At 35.3% G+C, this 15,534-nt stretch overlaps 3 protein-coding genes across 6 annotated transcripts; 2 read left to right on the plus strand and 1 right to left on the minus strand.

Moving 5' to 3' along the window:
• Positions 1-586: 586 nt before the first annotated feature.
• On the plus strand, positions 587-2,228 carry LOC115996864 (protein JINGUBANG-like). Its single transcript, XM_031236302.1, has one exon. The coding sequence runs from the start codon at positions 763-765 to the stop codon at positions 2,104-2,106; it is 1,344 nt and encodes a 447-aa protein (XP_031092162.1). The 5' UTR covers positions 587-762; the 3' UTR covers positions 2,107-2,228.
• Positions 2,229-2,270: 42 nt separating this feature from the next.
• Positions 2,271-7,894, minus strand: LOC115996863. Of its 3 annotated transcripts, none has more exons than XM_031236299.1 (14): positions 7,745-7,894; positions 7,537-7,600; positions 7,295-7,436; positions 6,535-6,824; positions 5,800-5,837; positions 5,646-5,725; positions 5,176-5,243; positions 4,494-4,824; positions 4,031-4,137; positions 3,853-3,918; positions 3,190-3,280; positions 2,958-3,025; positions 2,820-2,857; positions 2,271-2,696 (listed from the first exon to the last, which is right to left on the minus strand). In XM_031236299.1, exons 1-14 carry the CDS (start codon positions 7,768-7,770, stop codon positions 2,513-2,515), a joined length of 1,593 nt encoding a protein of 530 aa, XP_031092159.1. In that variant the 5' UTR covers positions 7,771-7,894; the 3' UTR covers positions 2,271-2,512. The 3 variants fall into 3 exon arrangements, with proteins under 3 accessions (XP_031092159.1, XP_031092160.1, XP_031092161.1); XM_031236300.1 differs by having other exon boundaries at positions 7,537-7,650; positions 7,745-7,819; XM_031236301.1 differs by lacking the exons at positions 7,537-7,600; positions 7,745-7,894 and having other exon boundaries at positions 7,301-7,437.
• Positions 7,895-10,892: 2,998 nt separating this feature from the next.
• LOC115997520 lies at positions 10,893-14,517 on the plus strand. Of its 2 annotated transcripts, XM_031237092.1 has the most exons (5): positions 10,893-11,237; positions 12,048-12,492; positions 12,599-12,714; positions 13,417-13,865; positions 14,035-14,517. In XM_031237092.1, exons 1-4 carry the CDS (start codon positions 10,919-10,921, stop codon positions 13,836-13,838), a joined length of 1,302 nt encoding a protein of 433 aa, XP_031092952.1. In that variant the 5' UTR covers positions 10,893-10,918; the 3' UTR covers positions 13,839-13,865; positions 14,035-14,517. The 2 variants fall into 2 exon arrangements, with proteins under 2 accessions (XP_031092952.1, XP_031092951.1); XM_031237091.1 differs by having other exon boundaries at positions 13,417-14,517.
• The last annotated feature ends 1,017 nt before the right edge of the window (positions 14,518-15,534 follow it).

The raw sequence follows: 15,534 nt of genomic DNA on the forward strand, positions 1-15,534 counted from the left end.
GGGGGGGGGGGGGGGGGGGGGGGGGGGGGGGGGAAGCACCGTGCTATCATCCTAATTAACAAGTTGAAGTACATGATGCCATGAAAGGCACATGATGCTAAGTGAGCAAGGTAGGTGTACCATAATGTTTGGAACATCCCTACATCAAAGGTGGATTTCAGAAGTTCACTATCAAACTCATAGGACAGAAGACTGGTAGGTCAAGCCACCACAAGAATGGTGGATTGAGCCATCATTCTCAAAGATAATAACAGTTCAACAACCCACTGCAAAACTCCAGTAACCACATTCCAAATAGTATTGAAGAAAAGGACCACCTTTCTGGTGCAATGCTTTAAATATGGTTTAAAAGCCTATGGTCAATTGCTGCAATGGTAGTTTGCAACTTATTATCATTCATGTGTTCATTTATATATATACCAACAAGCTATGGTAAGAAATGAGGGTGATGGGTAAAATTTATATCCCTGCCTGACAAACTGAAATATCAGAGCTTGTATTAATGCACTACTATACACCACCTCGTGCATAGATCTTTGAGCATATCTTTCATGATTTCTCTGTACATCTAAGGGGTTAAAAAAAGTAACATTTAACTAAAAGCCATACTGGTCCACCAAATATATAACGCTGTTTAATTTCCACCTAGGCCTAGAGTGTAGTCTCCTTAAGAAAGCTACAGAAGAACATCAAAATTCACAAACAACACAGACATCTCTCATCTCTGCTATCTCAAACTCATTCACATTTCACTCTTGCAGAATGTCAGCAATGGAGTTCAAGGGGGAGGAGAATCATTGGAACTTAGGATATGAGGAGCAGAAGAAGATAAAGTTACCCAGAAGGCTGTCTTTTGGTAACGATGAGCATGATTCTCACCTTGCTTCTGGAAGAACATCCTGTGCATCTGCAACGTCTTTCCCACTTTGGGCAATGAGCCCTGGGACACCGTGGGCGAGATCTCCCCTGCACGAATCACCCTCCCCACCGCTTATTTATCATTGCCTGGCATCACTCCACCGCAGAGAAGGTAACATCTTCTCCATAGCTGTTTCACAGGAATTAATTTTCACAGGGTCAGAAAGCAGCAGGATCCATGCCTGGAAAATACCTGATTGCATAGAGATGGGGCATATCAAGGCTAAAGCTGGTGGAATCCATGCCCTCCTGGCCTACGACAAGTTTCTGTTTACAACACATAGTGACTACAAAATTCGGGTATGGGATGTGCAAGTCAAGGAAAATTTTCAACCAAAGAAGATAACTACATTGCCTCGGGGGAGATCATTCTTCCTGTTACCTGGGAGAAATATCCAACAGCATAAAGATTACATCTCATGTATAGCTTATAACCATTATGAAAAGATTCTGTACACAGGTTCATGGGATAAAACTGTCAAGGTCTGGAAAATATCCAAGAAGCACTGTGTAGACTCATTTGTTGCTCACGAAGGCCCTGTTAATGCAATCGTGATCAACCAAGAGGATGGGTGTGTCTTCACTTGCTCTTCAGATGGCACAACAAAGATATGGAGAAGGGTTTATGGAGAAAGTTCACACATTCTCACTATGACACTGAAGTTTCAACCTTCCCCCATTAATGCCTTGGCATTGTACCTATCAGCTACTGATTGTTTCCTCTACTCCGGTTCATCAGATGGGTTGATAAACTTCTGGGAAAAGGAGAAAATGTCTGGGAGGTTTAACCATGGAGGATTCCTACAGGGTCATCACTTTGCAGTTCTCTGCCTTGCATCAGTGGGAGAGTTAATCCTTAGCGGTTCAGAGGATGCAACTATAAGGGTGTGGAGGAGAGATGGTAATTCCTTCCACTCATGTCTTGCAGTCATTGATGGCCACCACGGACCAGTGAGGTGCTTAGTTGCGACCGTGGAAACACAAGATATCATGACTGGTTTGTTGGTCTATGCTGCAAGTTTGGATCAAACTTTCAAAGTGTGGAGAGTCAAAGTGTCTCCATCTGAGAAAGTAAACTCGGAGAGATCAGTAGTCACTCAAAACTCAGAAATTAAAGAGTGTGAAATGATGAGCCCGGTCCTTTCACCTTCTTGGGTAGAGAAGAAGGTCCAGGGCATTCATTTCTAGTGCTGTTACTATGGTAGGAGGTTGTAAGGCAGTGCCAGCCAGAAAGATTAGGTGGAAACATTATTTCGGATTTTTAAGTCTCCCTGTTGTGAAAATGCTTAAATGCTTCCTTTAACACCAAACTTTTTTTTTTTCTGGTAGATAACTATAAAGAAGGTACGGTATGGCACAAAAAAGATTAACAGCTACTCATCAACCACTAACCAACCTTACACCAATCTTCTGTAATGACAACAAATCTAATGAGTCGTTCAATGGGAAAGATGAGCATAAGATACAATGCAAAATAAGCCTCCATGTAATAGCAGAATGAATCTTTTGATAATAGGTACACTAGAAAAACTGTATGAAAACTGATTAGCAATCTAGAACAAGCAGTTAGGTTTGCTTTTTTAAGCATCAATGATCAATCTAGTTGAGAGTCACTGGGAAAGGGAATGGAAGCACAGCAACGGTAGTACCCATTTTCATCATAAGCAAACCTCTGTGAAAGATGGGCTTCACGGATAAGATACTCCCCCCATTCTTCAGAGCCATAACACTTGATTATGGTTCTTGCATCAAAGGAACGATTCTTTCTTGACCTCTTCCTGAAATATAAGGATATATCATTAGCAAACTTAAGGATGTGGGAGTACAACCCAACCAATGAAAAATATTGTCCCCAAGAACTTTAATTTGATAATAAGTGAATGAGTCTGTAGTTGCAGCACCCTTTCGTATGTCTTGCATTCATTACAGTGGCATGCAACTGCATTTCAATGGGCAGAAAAAGTTAGCCAATAGCATGCCTAACCACCTAAACAACAAGAAGATTTTTACGAAGAATAAAGAAGCTCAAAGAAAGTAACCTTTAACTTTTGTTCTTTATCCTTTTCAAGAACTAGACCAGCTTCAATGAATGCATCAATGATGACTTCTAAGAAAGCTTAGGAATAACAAAAACATACATAGTACATTAAATGATTTTGAATCAGCATTCATGAAAATCTTACTTTTTGAAAATATGGAGTATATTGATAAATCAGTAAACCAATTGAAGGGGAAAAAACAGATCAAATTATGCCCACAAATTGTGGATACGACAAGCACGAGAAAGCCGCCCTTCACTACCAATTTCTTCCACAGGTGCATAGAGAACACGAGCATTGGCCAAGGAACCTTTCATGCACTCCTGCAAGGACATGAAATGTAATTTTATTTCAAACAAGCAATTATTAACTCTCTACTCTAGCCTCTCTGTTTAGATATATCCTATTACAACTCAATAGGATCAAAGTACATAACATTATCTTTGAAACAGCTCTGAAGATCCTATATCCTGTGATCCTGTCCTTGAAAGTAGTTACACCTTTTACAAGATTATTTTCTAGTATTATCAGATAACCTTTTTGATGGACAGAATATGCACCTGCTGGTGTTACACATATGGATGCATTTTGAGTTGATAAGAAAGTATGTGTTTATCTTATGTTCAGTGAGCTGTCCTCCCAAACTAACCCATTTAATGGTCCATGTAGCAAATAAGATTCCAAAAATTTAAATAAAATAAAATAATAATAATAATAATAATAAACAGTATGAATAAGGCTTTCATGAAAAGTATAAACATAACTATTATAAGTAGATATATACACAAATTATCAGAAGGCAAAACAAAAAATAGAAAGATCAAAAATGTGTCAGACTTGTAGAACAAACAAGTACGAGACCCTATAAAGTAGTTTAAGTCAGAAGGCACCTTACCAACCCCTTAAGTCGTACAAAGACGGGTCTGTTCTCCAAGGCATCAATTACTTTTGATGAGACACTCTAAAGATGGAAACATAAAAATGCAAAATTATAATGGAAGACACAGAAAGATTCAAAGGAAAAGGAGCAAGGAACGAACTTTTCAAAAATGCAACTTTAAAGAGAACTTTACCTGCAAAACCTCAGCAGCTTTTTCAACTAGGGCCTTGTTCCATAGTTTCAGCATGAGTACAGTCAAGTGAAATGTTTTTGGATTATTGAAAGTGGACTTTTCAATTCCTAAATTGCTCATATAAACAATATTTGAGTTAGTCTGGCTCAATGACTAAAAAGATAATTAAAATATAGTAAAGCATCCAAGGAATTACACCCGTAAATGATCTAGAATTAGTTTCTAGACTTCTATCAAAAGTTTCAAGTTTTAAAGTACAAGAAGCATCAGGAAAGTAAAGATTGGGTGAAAGAATAGTGTTCTTCACTTCTTCTAGCAAACTAGAAGGGAGGACACGCACACACACACATATATATTACATAACTGTTCTGTCTAGGAGACTAGGGATGATATAATGAGGCATCAAAGGGAAGGCATATAGATGACACAAAACTTCCTCAAAAACATGCTAGAATTTTCTTACCAGACAGTTTAGATGGCTTTACTTCTGTGGCAGATGACTTAGAAGCTTTAGGTGCATAACTCACGAGCGGTATCTGAGTTATATCAACTTCAACATGCTCATTATCATTTTCAGTTTTGAGCTCTACCACAACCTTTGGGGCTTTATTCAAATTCTCGCCCTCATCTGAAGTGCCTTCATTTGAAGAGCTTTCCAAATGGCCATCTTGATTAACTTCTGTAGCTCCAAGAATTGAGGTTTGGAAGTTAAAGAGTTTATTTACCAGTTCAGTATGTATGGCCAATGGAAGCGACACAAAGTGGGAGTAGTCCAGATTTGGGCTTTTAACTGCCTGTAGAAAACAATCACATATGTGTAGTCCATTAGGAGAAAACCTCTAAACATTAGTATTATTCAGTTAGACTTGGAATTTCCATTTCACTGGTTTATATAGTTCGAAAGCTATAAAAGTGTAGATTTTTTTTTGTAATGATGCATTTGTTGGAAATTTCAGGTACAAAAGTTAACAAAGTCGAGTATGTGTTATATATATCAATGGTTTGGATTTGTCCACACGTTCTCACCTAGGACATGGTTCTCACCTTATTATAGACCTATATATATATATATATATATATATATAAAGGAACAATTTCCTCCATTTTTATTTTATTAAATCTAAAAATGAAGGGTTCACAAAAACCTCATCAATTACAAGCTTGACTCTGTCTGCAGCTTTTGTTACACTTTCAGCAGAATCACCTTCAATTGCTGAATTAGAAACCATTATAAATATGTCAAAAATTGATAGCTAGGAAAGATGCAAATAATATAATACCATTGAAGAAGCACGAAAATATTCATGCCACAGAAAATTTCATCATGACAAGTAAAGATTAAATAAGAGATGTGAAAAGGAGGGAAAATGAGGTAGAAGTTAGGACGTTAGACAACAGCCACAGAGATACATATATGGAGTAGTTGGTAAATTTGTAAACTATCTGACCAAGTATAGCGACTAAGCAGTGGCAGCAATGAAGCACATACTTCTTAGACTCTTATCAGAATTGTAACTTGGGCTAATATTGTTATGACAAGAACAATTATATTCAAATGAAATAGTGAAGCAAAATTCGTAAGTGGGATTCACTCAGCCAGAAACATAAAGCTTACTGATAGAGGCTTCCTTTTTGGATAAAGGAAATATAATTTCAACACCCAGATCCTCTTCAATCTTCTTCTGTGTGACTCCCCTGTTTCAAAAACTATCAAATGTTAACAGGAAATTATTTTTATTTGAAGGAAGGATGTTTGCACAGAGTTATACCCTTTCCCTTTGATGAAACGCATCAAAGAAGTCCCTGTCTGCAAGCACATAGGTACATTAGATAAAAAAGTTGTGAAGAGGCATTAAGTGTAGAAGATTTACTTTATCTCAAGATTATCACAAATATAAACACAGATCTCTTTTCTTGTATACATACATACATACATACATACATAAATATATATATTTTATTTATTTATTTATTTATATATGTATGTATGTTTGTGAAATCTTCACATTATGCAAAGACATTATCTATCTGTAAAGATTACTTATAAGACTTCAATGAGTTAAGGGTGTTGTGTTTCATATATTGAACGTATAGACTAAGGAAAGCAATATATAAAATATAAATAGTTCAGTCATCAAAGATAAGTAGGTGCCAGAGCACTTGAATATTACAGAATGAGGCGTCTTCTTAACTATACAAATTGTATCACAACTAAGGCATCTTATAAATACAAATTATAGCAACAAGTGAGCAGGTAACCATCTATCTAATTATTATTCTTTTGGAACCCACTAAATATTTCTCTTCACTATTTTAATATGTTGAAGATCATAGTGTAACATCTGTAGGTAACAAATCTGCCCAAGTCAATAGTTAGGCCAGTATAACAGTGAAAAGGATGAGCATAAGGCATTATTCAAGAGTTCATAACCGGATAAAAGCAATCAATAGGTCAAAAGAGGAACAACTGCAAAATCACCCATTTGACACAACCATAACTCTACCTCTATTGAAATTGAATGCTTTTCAGCCACAGAAATTGGTTGCTCATCAACAGATGGTGTTATTTGTCCTTCCACATTACTTCTTTCAATGCAGGCCTGGAATGTGTTTGGGTTAGAGGCAGCTGCTTCATTCACTGCTTCAGCTTCAACACCTTCAGAAACAATCTCTGAGACAGTGGAAGAGATGGTATGATGACCTTCTTCCACTTGACTTCTGATATCATGTTTTTCCTGATCACTCACAAAATGGCAATCCTCCACATTTGAGCTAGTATCTTTCACCATAGATTCTGCAAAATATCCAATTACTCAGTTGTTACCATCATGTTATTATATTATTTGGTTGAAACATCAATGTAGAACACAAGGATAGTAAATATCATCAACTGCAAGATAATGTTACGTTTGTACACATTAATTTATGAAAGCTGAAAGTGACTGAATTAGATAGTAGGAGAAAATGGACAATGAAAATTTAACAACATAAGATCAGGGAATGTTGAGAGACTCAAGAGAGAGCTCACATCAGAAAAAAAAAAAACCAAAGAGGTAAAAACACATTCCATCCAGTTTTTCTTTGACCATATAAAATGCCTCAGATATTGAAATTTCAAAGCTACTCATATCCAGCAAATTATAAGCACTTACAAGACAAATCCATATACAGATCATAGATGCATATGAAGCTAGTTCTCAGAGGCCAACATAGTAACCATGAATCAAACTAGCAGACTATGCAAGAAGAAGTAAGAAACTTCACCCTCACATGAACTTGACCGAGTGGAGACTTGTCTCCATACTTGAGTTACCACTTTCTGTTTCTTCTGCTCCTTAACAATCCGCGACGCTTTTTTTAAGTCCATCACCGAATTATAGTTGAAACCAGTGTAGTAGGAGCATCCCTACACCATTACATATCAGCAAGAATTAGATTATCATATTACACCAATCTCATTAGTAAGGAAACAATCAAAAATTAAAATAACAGAAAAATCAACATACCGATAAATACGGCAGGCTCTTTGATATTACGCAAGTCTTCTTGGCTAGCAAAGCAAGGTCAGTTCTGAGAAGATAATTGAACATAAAATCATTGCTGAAACTGATATTCCTTATCTAAATCATGAATAAGGAGATGACGGAAGTGTTATGCTTTCATTGTTCTTCAAAATGAAGTGAAGAGGGTTAGAGAAGTGGAGAGAATGCGTACCTGAAGAGAAACCTGGTAGCTATCATTCCCGAACCCCGTCGTAGACGGCGGCGGCAGTTGAAAATAAGTGTAGGAGTGACGACTCACCAAGTGAAATTACTTTTTTAATCATTTCTTTTGGGATTTTGATCTTGTATTAGGCCATTCTCATTTCTAACATCTATTCTTATTGCACAATTCAGTTACAAATCGGTTCGGATAAAATTTGAATCGGTTAATGCCTTAATGGTTAAGGCATTTTAAACAAATTGGTTAATACTAGTATAAAAAAAACAAAAAAACAAAAAAAACAATTTGGTTAATGATTAATTCGATTTAAAACCGTCTATTAACCAAATTAACCAATTACATTTTAACAAAATTATATTTGTATATATGTGTGGCTTTTGCTACAAAGTTAATTTTGAGATAAATTTCCTAGCAAAGATTTCGGTAGTGTATTACGGGCTTGTTTTTAGTATAAATAAGGGTTATTGGGGTGTTGGGAGTATAAAGAGTGATTCACATGTGGCAATGGCCCGGGGAAGGTTATGCAAGCGAAACCTCTGTGAACCTACTTATAGTTTTCATTATTGTAACAGTTTGGAAATTTTTCAAAAAAAAAAAAATTTAACATTGTCAACTAGTTCATGTTTATTAATAAGTTAACTTTTGCATGGATTAGACTGGATGACTTCATTCGCTCAAGACCTAGAGCTTGATTTTCATGAATTTTTAGACCTTTCGAATAACATCTATCAAGTTCTAGCTAACCATAAATTCTTGTAGGTGTTACACAGTCCTATTATTTCTTTCATAATATTTTATTTATACTGTATCTAAACGAATGGTAAACCTACCAATATAATTGTTTTAAAAATATAAAATTTAACTAATTCATTTGATTGTAAATTTGTAACATCACAATTATATCTTAAAAGGACACTTGCAATAACTCAAACTAAATCAAGAAATACTACAACAATTTTACCATTTTTATTCGGAATCAATTACTTCCCTGCAAAAGATACCACCTTTTCTTTTTGCTATCTTCAAGCACGACTAATAAAGGTTGAACCATGTGGTCAAGTGGCATTCAGTGTCCCAATTAACACTCCTACATGGATGATGGAAGTGGGTGAGCCTCAGTGGATGCAACTGTTGACTCTTTGTGCTTCATTAGCTATGAACAGATACTACATTGTAACAGAGTCAGTAGTATTTTACTTGAGAAAGTAGCTATGAACAGATACTTAATTACTAGCCTTGATCAAGGTATTTCCAGTCCTCTTAGCCTAGCAGAGTAATTAATCAATTTGTTGCATTTTGCTTTTTGGTATATTCAATTCTTGAAATAAAAGAAATATGGGGAAAAATTAAAGCATATGCTCAAGGCTAGGACCACCTTCCCTTTATGTTGTCGTTATTGTTGTAATTTTTATTTGTTTGTTTGGTTAGTGCTTGAGGGTAATTTGTATGGACTAGTCATAATGTGGATTATCAAACTATTTTAAGGATAAATTAAATTAATGGGTACCAACTTTTTTTTTTTCATACATGATAATAAAATTCTATTTATTCATTGCTTGTTATAAATGAGTTTTGACTTCACAATGTATTAAAAAATAAATATATTTATATTGTTTCTTGTGAATTTCTTTTTATCCATATAGCATGATTAGTTTGTTTTAAAAAAAACATATAAGAAAGGTAATTCATCCTTGTTATACATTTATGTATTGTACTTTTTCATAATAGTGAAGTTATAATACATGTCATAAAAACGTTATTCGGACTAAAATTATTATTTTGCGATGAATAATAAGTCAAAACATAACAATGAAAATCAATTTCAAAACCAAACCCATCAAATGTCTTAATTCCAAAACAATGTATACTTCGTACATTCTATCACTTAATTAATCATCATATTTTTCTTTTTCTTTTGAATGATGAGAGAAAGTACTCACCATCGATATGCATTGAGTAATCCTATTTATATATAATAGTTTGCAAATGATACAGATGAAATAAAGAACACTACAAAGTCACATTTGTCTTTTTAGATGGAGCATTTGATGATACTCATCAATACGAATTGAAACTGTTTGGCATATGTTGTTATCTTCACACACATCATTTTCAAGCCTGGGGCAATATTCATTTTATGTTATAGTTTTTATTGTAATTTTTATTTATTTTGTTTTGTTTTGGTTTTTTTTTTCTTTTTTTATGGTGAGAGAATCGATAATGTATATACTGAGTAAACTTCAATTTTTAGGAGTGTTTTTTTTTTTTTTGATTTATTTGTTTGGTCAGTACTTAGCTTGAGGTTAATTTGTATGGCATACCGGGTAGTCGTAAAGTGGATAACTTTTTTTTTTTTTAAATAATAAATTGTAATAAAAGTAATTTATTTGGTATTAAATAGGAATACAAATTATTGTTGAAATTTCAATAAAGATTTTAAGATTAGCTATAGTTATTATTATAATAAAGAAGAAACCTTTAAAATTATACCAACATATTTTTATTCCCGTTAGACCCCAGGTTCTCATGAAATTATTTCCCTACAAAGAAAACTCACTTGCTACTTGAGCTACCCCATTGGGTTACTGAAATATCCACATTGAATGAATTAAACAGTTTCTTTTTTTAAATATTATTAAAGAATAAATTTCACTTTTAGTCCACTAACTATTATACGTGAATCACAGTCGGTCATTGACTATTAAAATCTTATAATTAGGTGTATGACTATGTAATTTGTATCACATTTGGTCTTATCATCCAATTTTTTAATTAACTATTGTTGGAAATACTCCTTTAAGAATAAGTAAATGCATGTCGTGCTCTTCTCAGAAGTGTTCATTCTAAAAAAAAAAAAAGCAAATGCAGTGTTCCTTTCAATAATTGATTGAAAAATTGGACGACAAAATCAAATGTTATACAAATTATATAATGCACCTAATTAAGAAAAAGTTTAATAATTAAAGACAAAATATAATTCATGTATAATAGTCAGAGATCAAAATTGAATTTTTTTCCTTTACTAAAAGAAAATAAAACAAGACTTTGGGGGCAAATTCGAGATTATTGATAAATGGGGGATGATGATGAATTTTTATATTAGGAGTACTCCAAGCAGAATGGAGTGAAAGATAGCAGAGCTAGCTGGGCAGAGCAAAGAAGAAGATGCTAGAGAGGGTGCTGTCTTCCCGGAGAGCAGGCGGGCCGGTGAACGAGGACGGCGACGACGACAGTACCGGGGACGAATCCAAGACGCGAAAGCACAGCTTTACCCCAATGCGGTTCATCAACTACCTGACCCGAACGGGTCACATCTGGCCCTGCCTCCTCATAGGCCTCGTCGTCGTAGTAATCACTTCCTTCATCGTCCACACTCGCGATTTGGTCTGCATCTCCGCCTCCTCTGCCGATCACACCTCGCGCCTGCGCTTCTTCGGATTCGACGGCCTCGAAACCGATTTCGGATCTCTCGGTGTGCCCTGGTGTAAGTTCCATTTCCCCCCCTTCCCTTCCCTATCTCTCCATCATTCTAGCGCGTTTCAGATCTGGATGCTATCTGCTTTTTGCCCTGGACGGGGATTTATGACGAAATTGATTCGTATAATTCATGAAATGTGGCTCTGTTTTTTTTCATTCGTTTAGTGAGAATTTAGATTAATCTAGCCGATTTGAAGCTCACTGCTCAGTACACATATCCTTTAATAGTCCTTTAATATTATAATTAAAAATTGCAGAAATGCTCAACAATGAATTGTGGATTGTATGTAGCTTTTAGCTTCTATGAAACTAAATTGCAATAGCCAGCATGGGTCAATTTATTGACCTATATAAAATTATATCCTGTTAACTGAAAGATGACATCTTTCTCTTCCCTACGTAGCAAGATAGCTTCTTAAATTTCTGTTCTGTAGTTGATGTCCTTGCATATTCTCTTACCGACATGTTATTCTAAAATGATAAAATATGATGTCAGAAAATGCCCAAATATTACTACTCTTGATAAGATAAATTGTCATATATTTAAACTTTGCATTAATTGATGAGTTTCCTATTATACATGTCCCTTTTTACCTTGATTTAATGTATGCCCAGATCTTAAAACTACAGTGTTGAATTTGCTCCTGTAGTAGTATGCTTCTATTTGGTTTAGCTTATGGGTAAAAGGCACTGAAATTGATTTTTGCAGTTGTGATATTTTCTATTGCTTGGTTAGTGATGCTTTAGATTAATGGAGCTAAACTCTGAGTTTGGTTTTCTACCATCTACTCCCCTTTAATTGCTAGCTTTTCTAAAGGCAGATCGAAACATGGCAAAACTGTTGAATGGACCACAAAAGATTTACTCGAAGGTTTGGAGGAGTTTGTGCCAATATATGAAACACGCCCAATCAAGAATAACATGTATGGGATGGGATTTGACCACAGTTTTGGGTTATGGTTCGTCACCAGATGGTTGAAGCCAGACTTGATGATTGAGAGTGGTGCTTTCAAGGGACACTCAACCTGGGTTTTGAGACAAGCAATGCCAGATACACCAATCATATCGCTTTCACCTCGTCATCCTGAGAAGTACCTCAAGAAGGGACCTGCTTATGTTGATGGAAATTGCACATACTTTGCTGGAAAAGACTTTGTTGACTTTGGCAGTGTTGATTGGGCAATAGTTCTGAAGAAACATGGAATAGAAGATATTAGTCGTGTTATTGTCTTCTTTGATGACCATCAGAATGAATTGAAAAGGTATTGCAGTTTTGCCTTTGGGAATATGAGTAACCTCTTGGTAATTCATTCTGCATATTATTTTTCAGCTACTAAGCAATTTTTTGCATTGCAATTTGATTGGCAGATTAAAGCAAGCTCTTGAAGCTGGATTCAGGCATCTTGTCTTTGAAGACAACTATGATACTGGTACAGGAGATCATTATTCCTTGAGGCAGATATGTGATCAATTCTATATAAGAGGTACACAAGATATATATAAATGTGTGTGTGTGTGTTGTTGATTATTGACTGTAAAATTGTGGCATTTTAGATATATAAAAAATGGCATTTAGTATAACATAAGTCATGCAAATAAGATATTATTTCCTAACCACCAACCCCATGGAGCTCCATTAAGATTTGACAAGCATTTGTATCAGAGGAATGAATTGGCAAATTACTTATAGAGCTTACTAATGCTCTATGGTGGCTAATTGATGAATTCTTTCCCTATATTAGCACTCCTGAAATGCTGATGGTCAAGTCCATTTGTGTTCAGTATTTCATAGGTCCCCAAAATGGAAGTATGATTTGTATATTGATAGATTTTGTATGCCTAGATCATTGTTCTATTTTCGGTTTAACATGCTAACTTAATCTGATCTTGGTGTACCAAAAGATTACTCATGCCTTGAAACCCAAAGGAGCAGAATTCATAACATGAAACTATTAAAAGTACAAGATGAAAACCATACATTTTCAAGAGAACTAAATATTTAGTTACTTGGTTACCTCATATGTGTGAAAATGGAAGCATAGATTTGTTCTTAAAGTCCATTATGAAATTATTCTCTGGTAACTCAGTTGGTCCTATTTGCCAATCGTATATGTTCACTCTGTTATAGCGCTCATGCCTGTTGCTTGAGGCAATGATTGCTTTTTCATATTAATGCTTTTACCCAGGCGGTGGCCACAGCTGCTTTGAGGAAAGCGATGAAGCTAGGATAAGATCAAGAAGGAAGAAATTCTGGGAAAAAGCTGTTGATACAGAGGAACTTTGTGGGCCAGGTGAAGCATGGTGGGGTGTGAGAGGTTATATGCGGGATAATTTTAATCACAGCAATAAGGCAATCACCTACGCTGAACATTTTCAGAACAGCAGGTTTGTAGAATCAGTACTTGATGTGTACTGGGAGCTCCCCCCTGTAGCTGGCCCTTCACTAACTCATCAAATGAGATACGACCCAGCTCGTACATCAACTCCCATCGTTGAAGATGGCAGATATGGATTATTCCAGAGACTCGGGTTATCTAGATTCGAGAATTCTGTATTTAATGGATACACACAAATGGTGTACGTTCAGGTCTCTCCACAAAAATCTTAGCCCCCGCTGAAGTTGGTGCAAAAAGAGGTTTTCAGTTACCCAGTGCCGTCTGTAGTGTTCATTACATGCTATCTCCTTATTTTTTCTTCTTTTATTTTATTTTATTTTTTGTTTGTTTTGCATGTACTCTCTGAGTTCTGACATAGCTTTCTTGCTGTCAATATTAAGTTAAGTAATCGAAACCTATTTCTCCCAGGCACTATTTGCATCAACATCCAACATCAACAGCAGTAAACCTACAACTATACATCCCAAACCATCAACAGAGCAGATTAACTTTCATAAGAACAGTCAGTGTTTGGGGTGTAAGTGTGTAACTAGCCACACCAAGTTGCACTCCGACGTTAAACCTAAGTTTACATTTCAAGATTCTTCTATAGTGTCTGTCTATATCATATATATATCGGATACTATTGATACTAGTACTGGTCAGTATCATAGAAGTAGAAAGCTGTTGAATTATTGGGTTTATGGTGGATTGAGCAGATCATGATCATCATCCCAGACCATTCTGTTTGCTGATGATGTTGTGGCCCAGCTTGCCTCTCTGATGTCCAGTTTTAGTGGATTGGTCTACTTAATGACTATACTTTCTGCTTCCCTCTTTTTGTGTGTTGTGCATGCATGTTATCAGGTCTATATGTGGGGGATATGATTGAGAGAAATGACTTACCATGTCTCCTACTAACTTTTCCAGTTTCTGCCCTGCATGCTTCACAGATTTCCAGCATATTCACAACCCATTCAACACAGTACACTGCCTCCAAATGAAATGGAAGGTTTTGTCTTTGCTGATGCCTTCCATTAATGCTTCTTCTGATCTGATAATAATGCCATGTTTACACCGAATATGTTGCTGGTAGCCTTGGATTTTCTATCATCACAATTAATAAATGAATAGCTTTGCTCATGTGGACTTAAGCATATTGTCAAATTAGGTAAATCTTGTCTTTACTTTCTGACTTTCTGTCGTTATTATTGTTCCTTGTTCTCATTAATCTCAATAGATTTGCTTATAATCATATGCAAACAAGAGCTGTGCTGCTAATCAGAAATAATATATGATCCCTCACAATTAATCCTGCTATATCATGATCAAGATTCTTTTATAAAGGATGATGAAAGGGATTGAAGCAAAGCATTTAACAAAAAAAAAAAGAAGCGTTGAAGTTGCGTAGAGAGATTGAAATTTACTAGCACCTACATCACAATCAACATTCTTTTTCAAAGCATCCTTTCCTCATAATTATATTAAACCATTTCAACATATAATTTTGCAACTTTACAATGTCCTGTTCAACGTAGCTTTCGTTTCTTTAGACGATGTCATTCATCTTTTTTTAGCTTTTCCTTGATGTTTACGTTTTAGTCATAACTTACATTACAATTTATCGATGTCCTGTGATTTGAATAAAAAGAATTCGATTCCTCTCATGTAAAAATACCAGATTTAACACTTGTGAATGAGTGTCAAACACTCATTAAATGTTAAGAGATTGAGCTCTCCAAATGAAAATTTGTAAGTGGTCGATTTTGAATTATTTTTTTTGATCAGTGGACTTTGAATTAATTAAAACTATAATTATTGAATACAGAAAATTTTTGAGGCACTATTTTGGTCTAAAGACTTGATCTGGTCCTCAACGTTTTTGTTTGGAGCGTGAGGAGGAAATGTGTAATCCTATCTTTATGCCAA

Source organism: Ipomoea triloba, chromosome 11 (assembly GCF_003576645.1).
Source record: "Ipomoea triloba cultivar NCNSP0323 chromosome 11, ASM357664v1".
NCBI lineage: Eukaryota > Viridiplantae > Streptophyta > Magnoliopsida > Solanales > Convolvulaceae > Ipomoea > Ipomoea triloba.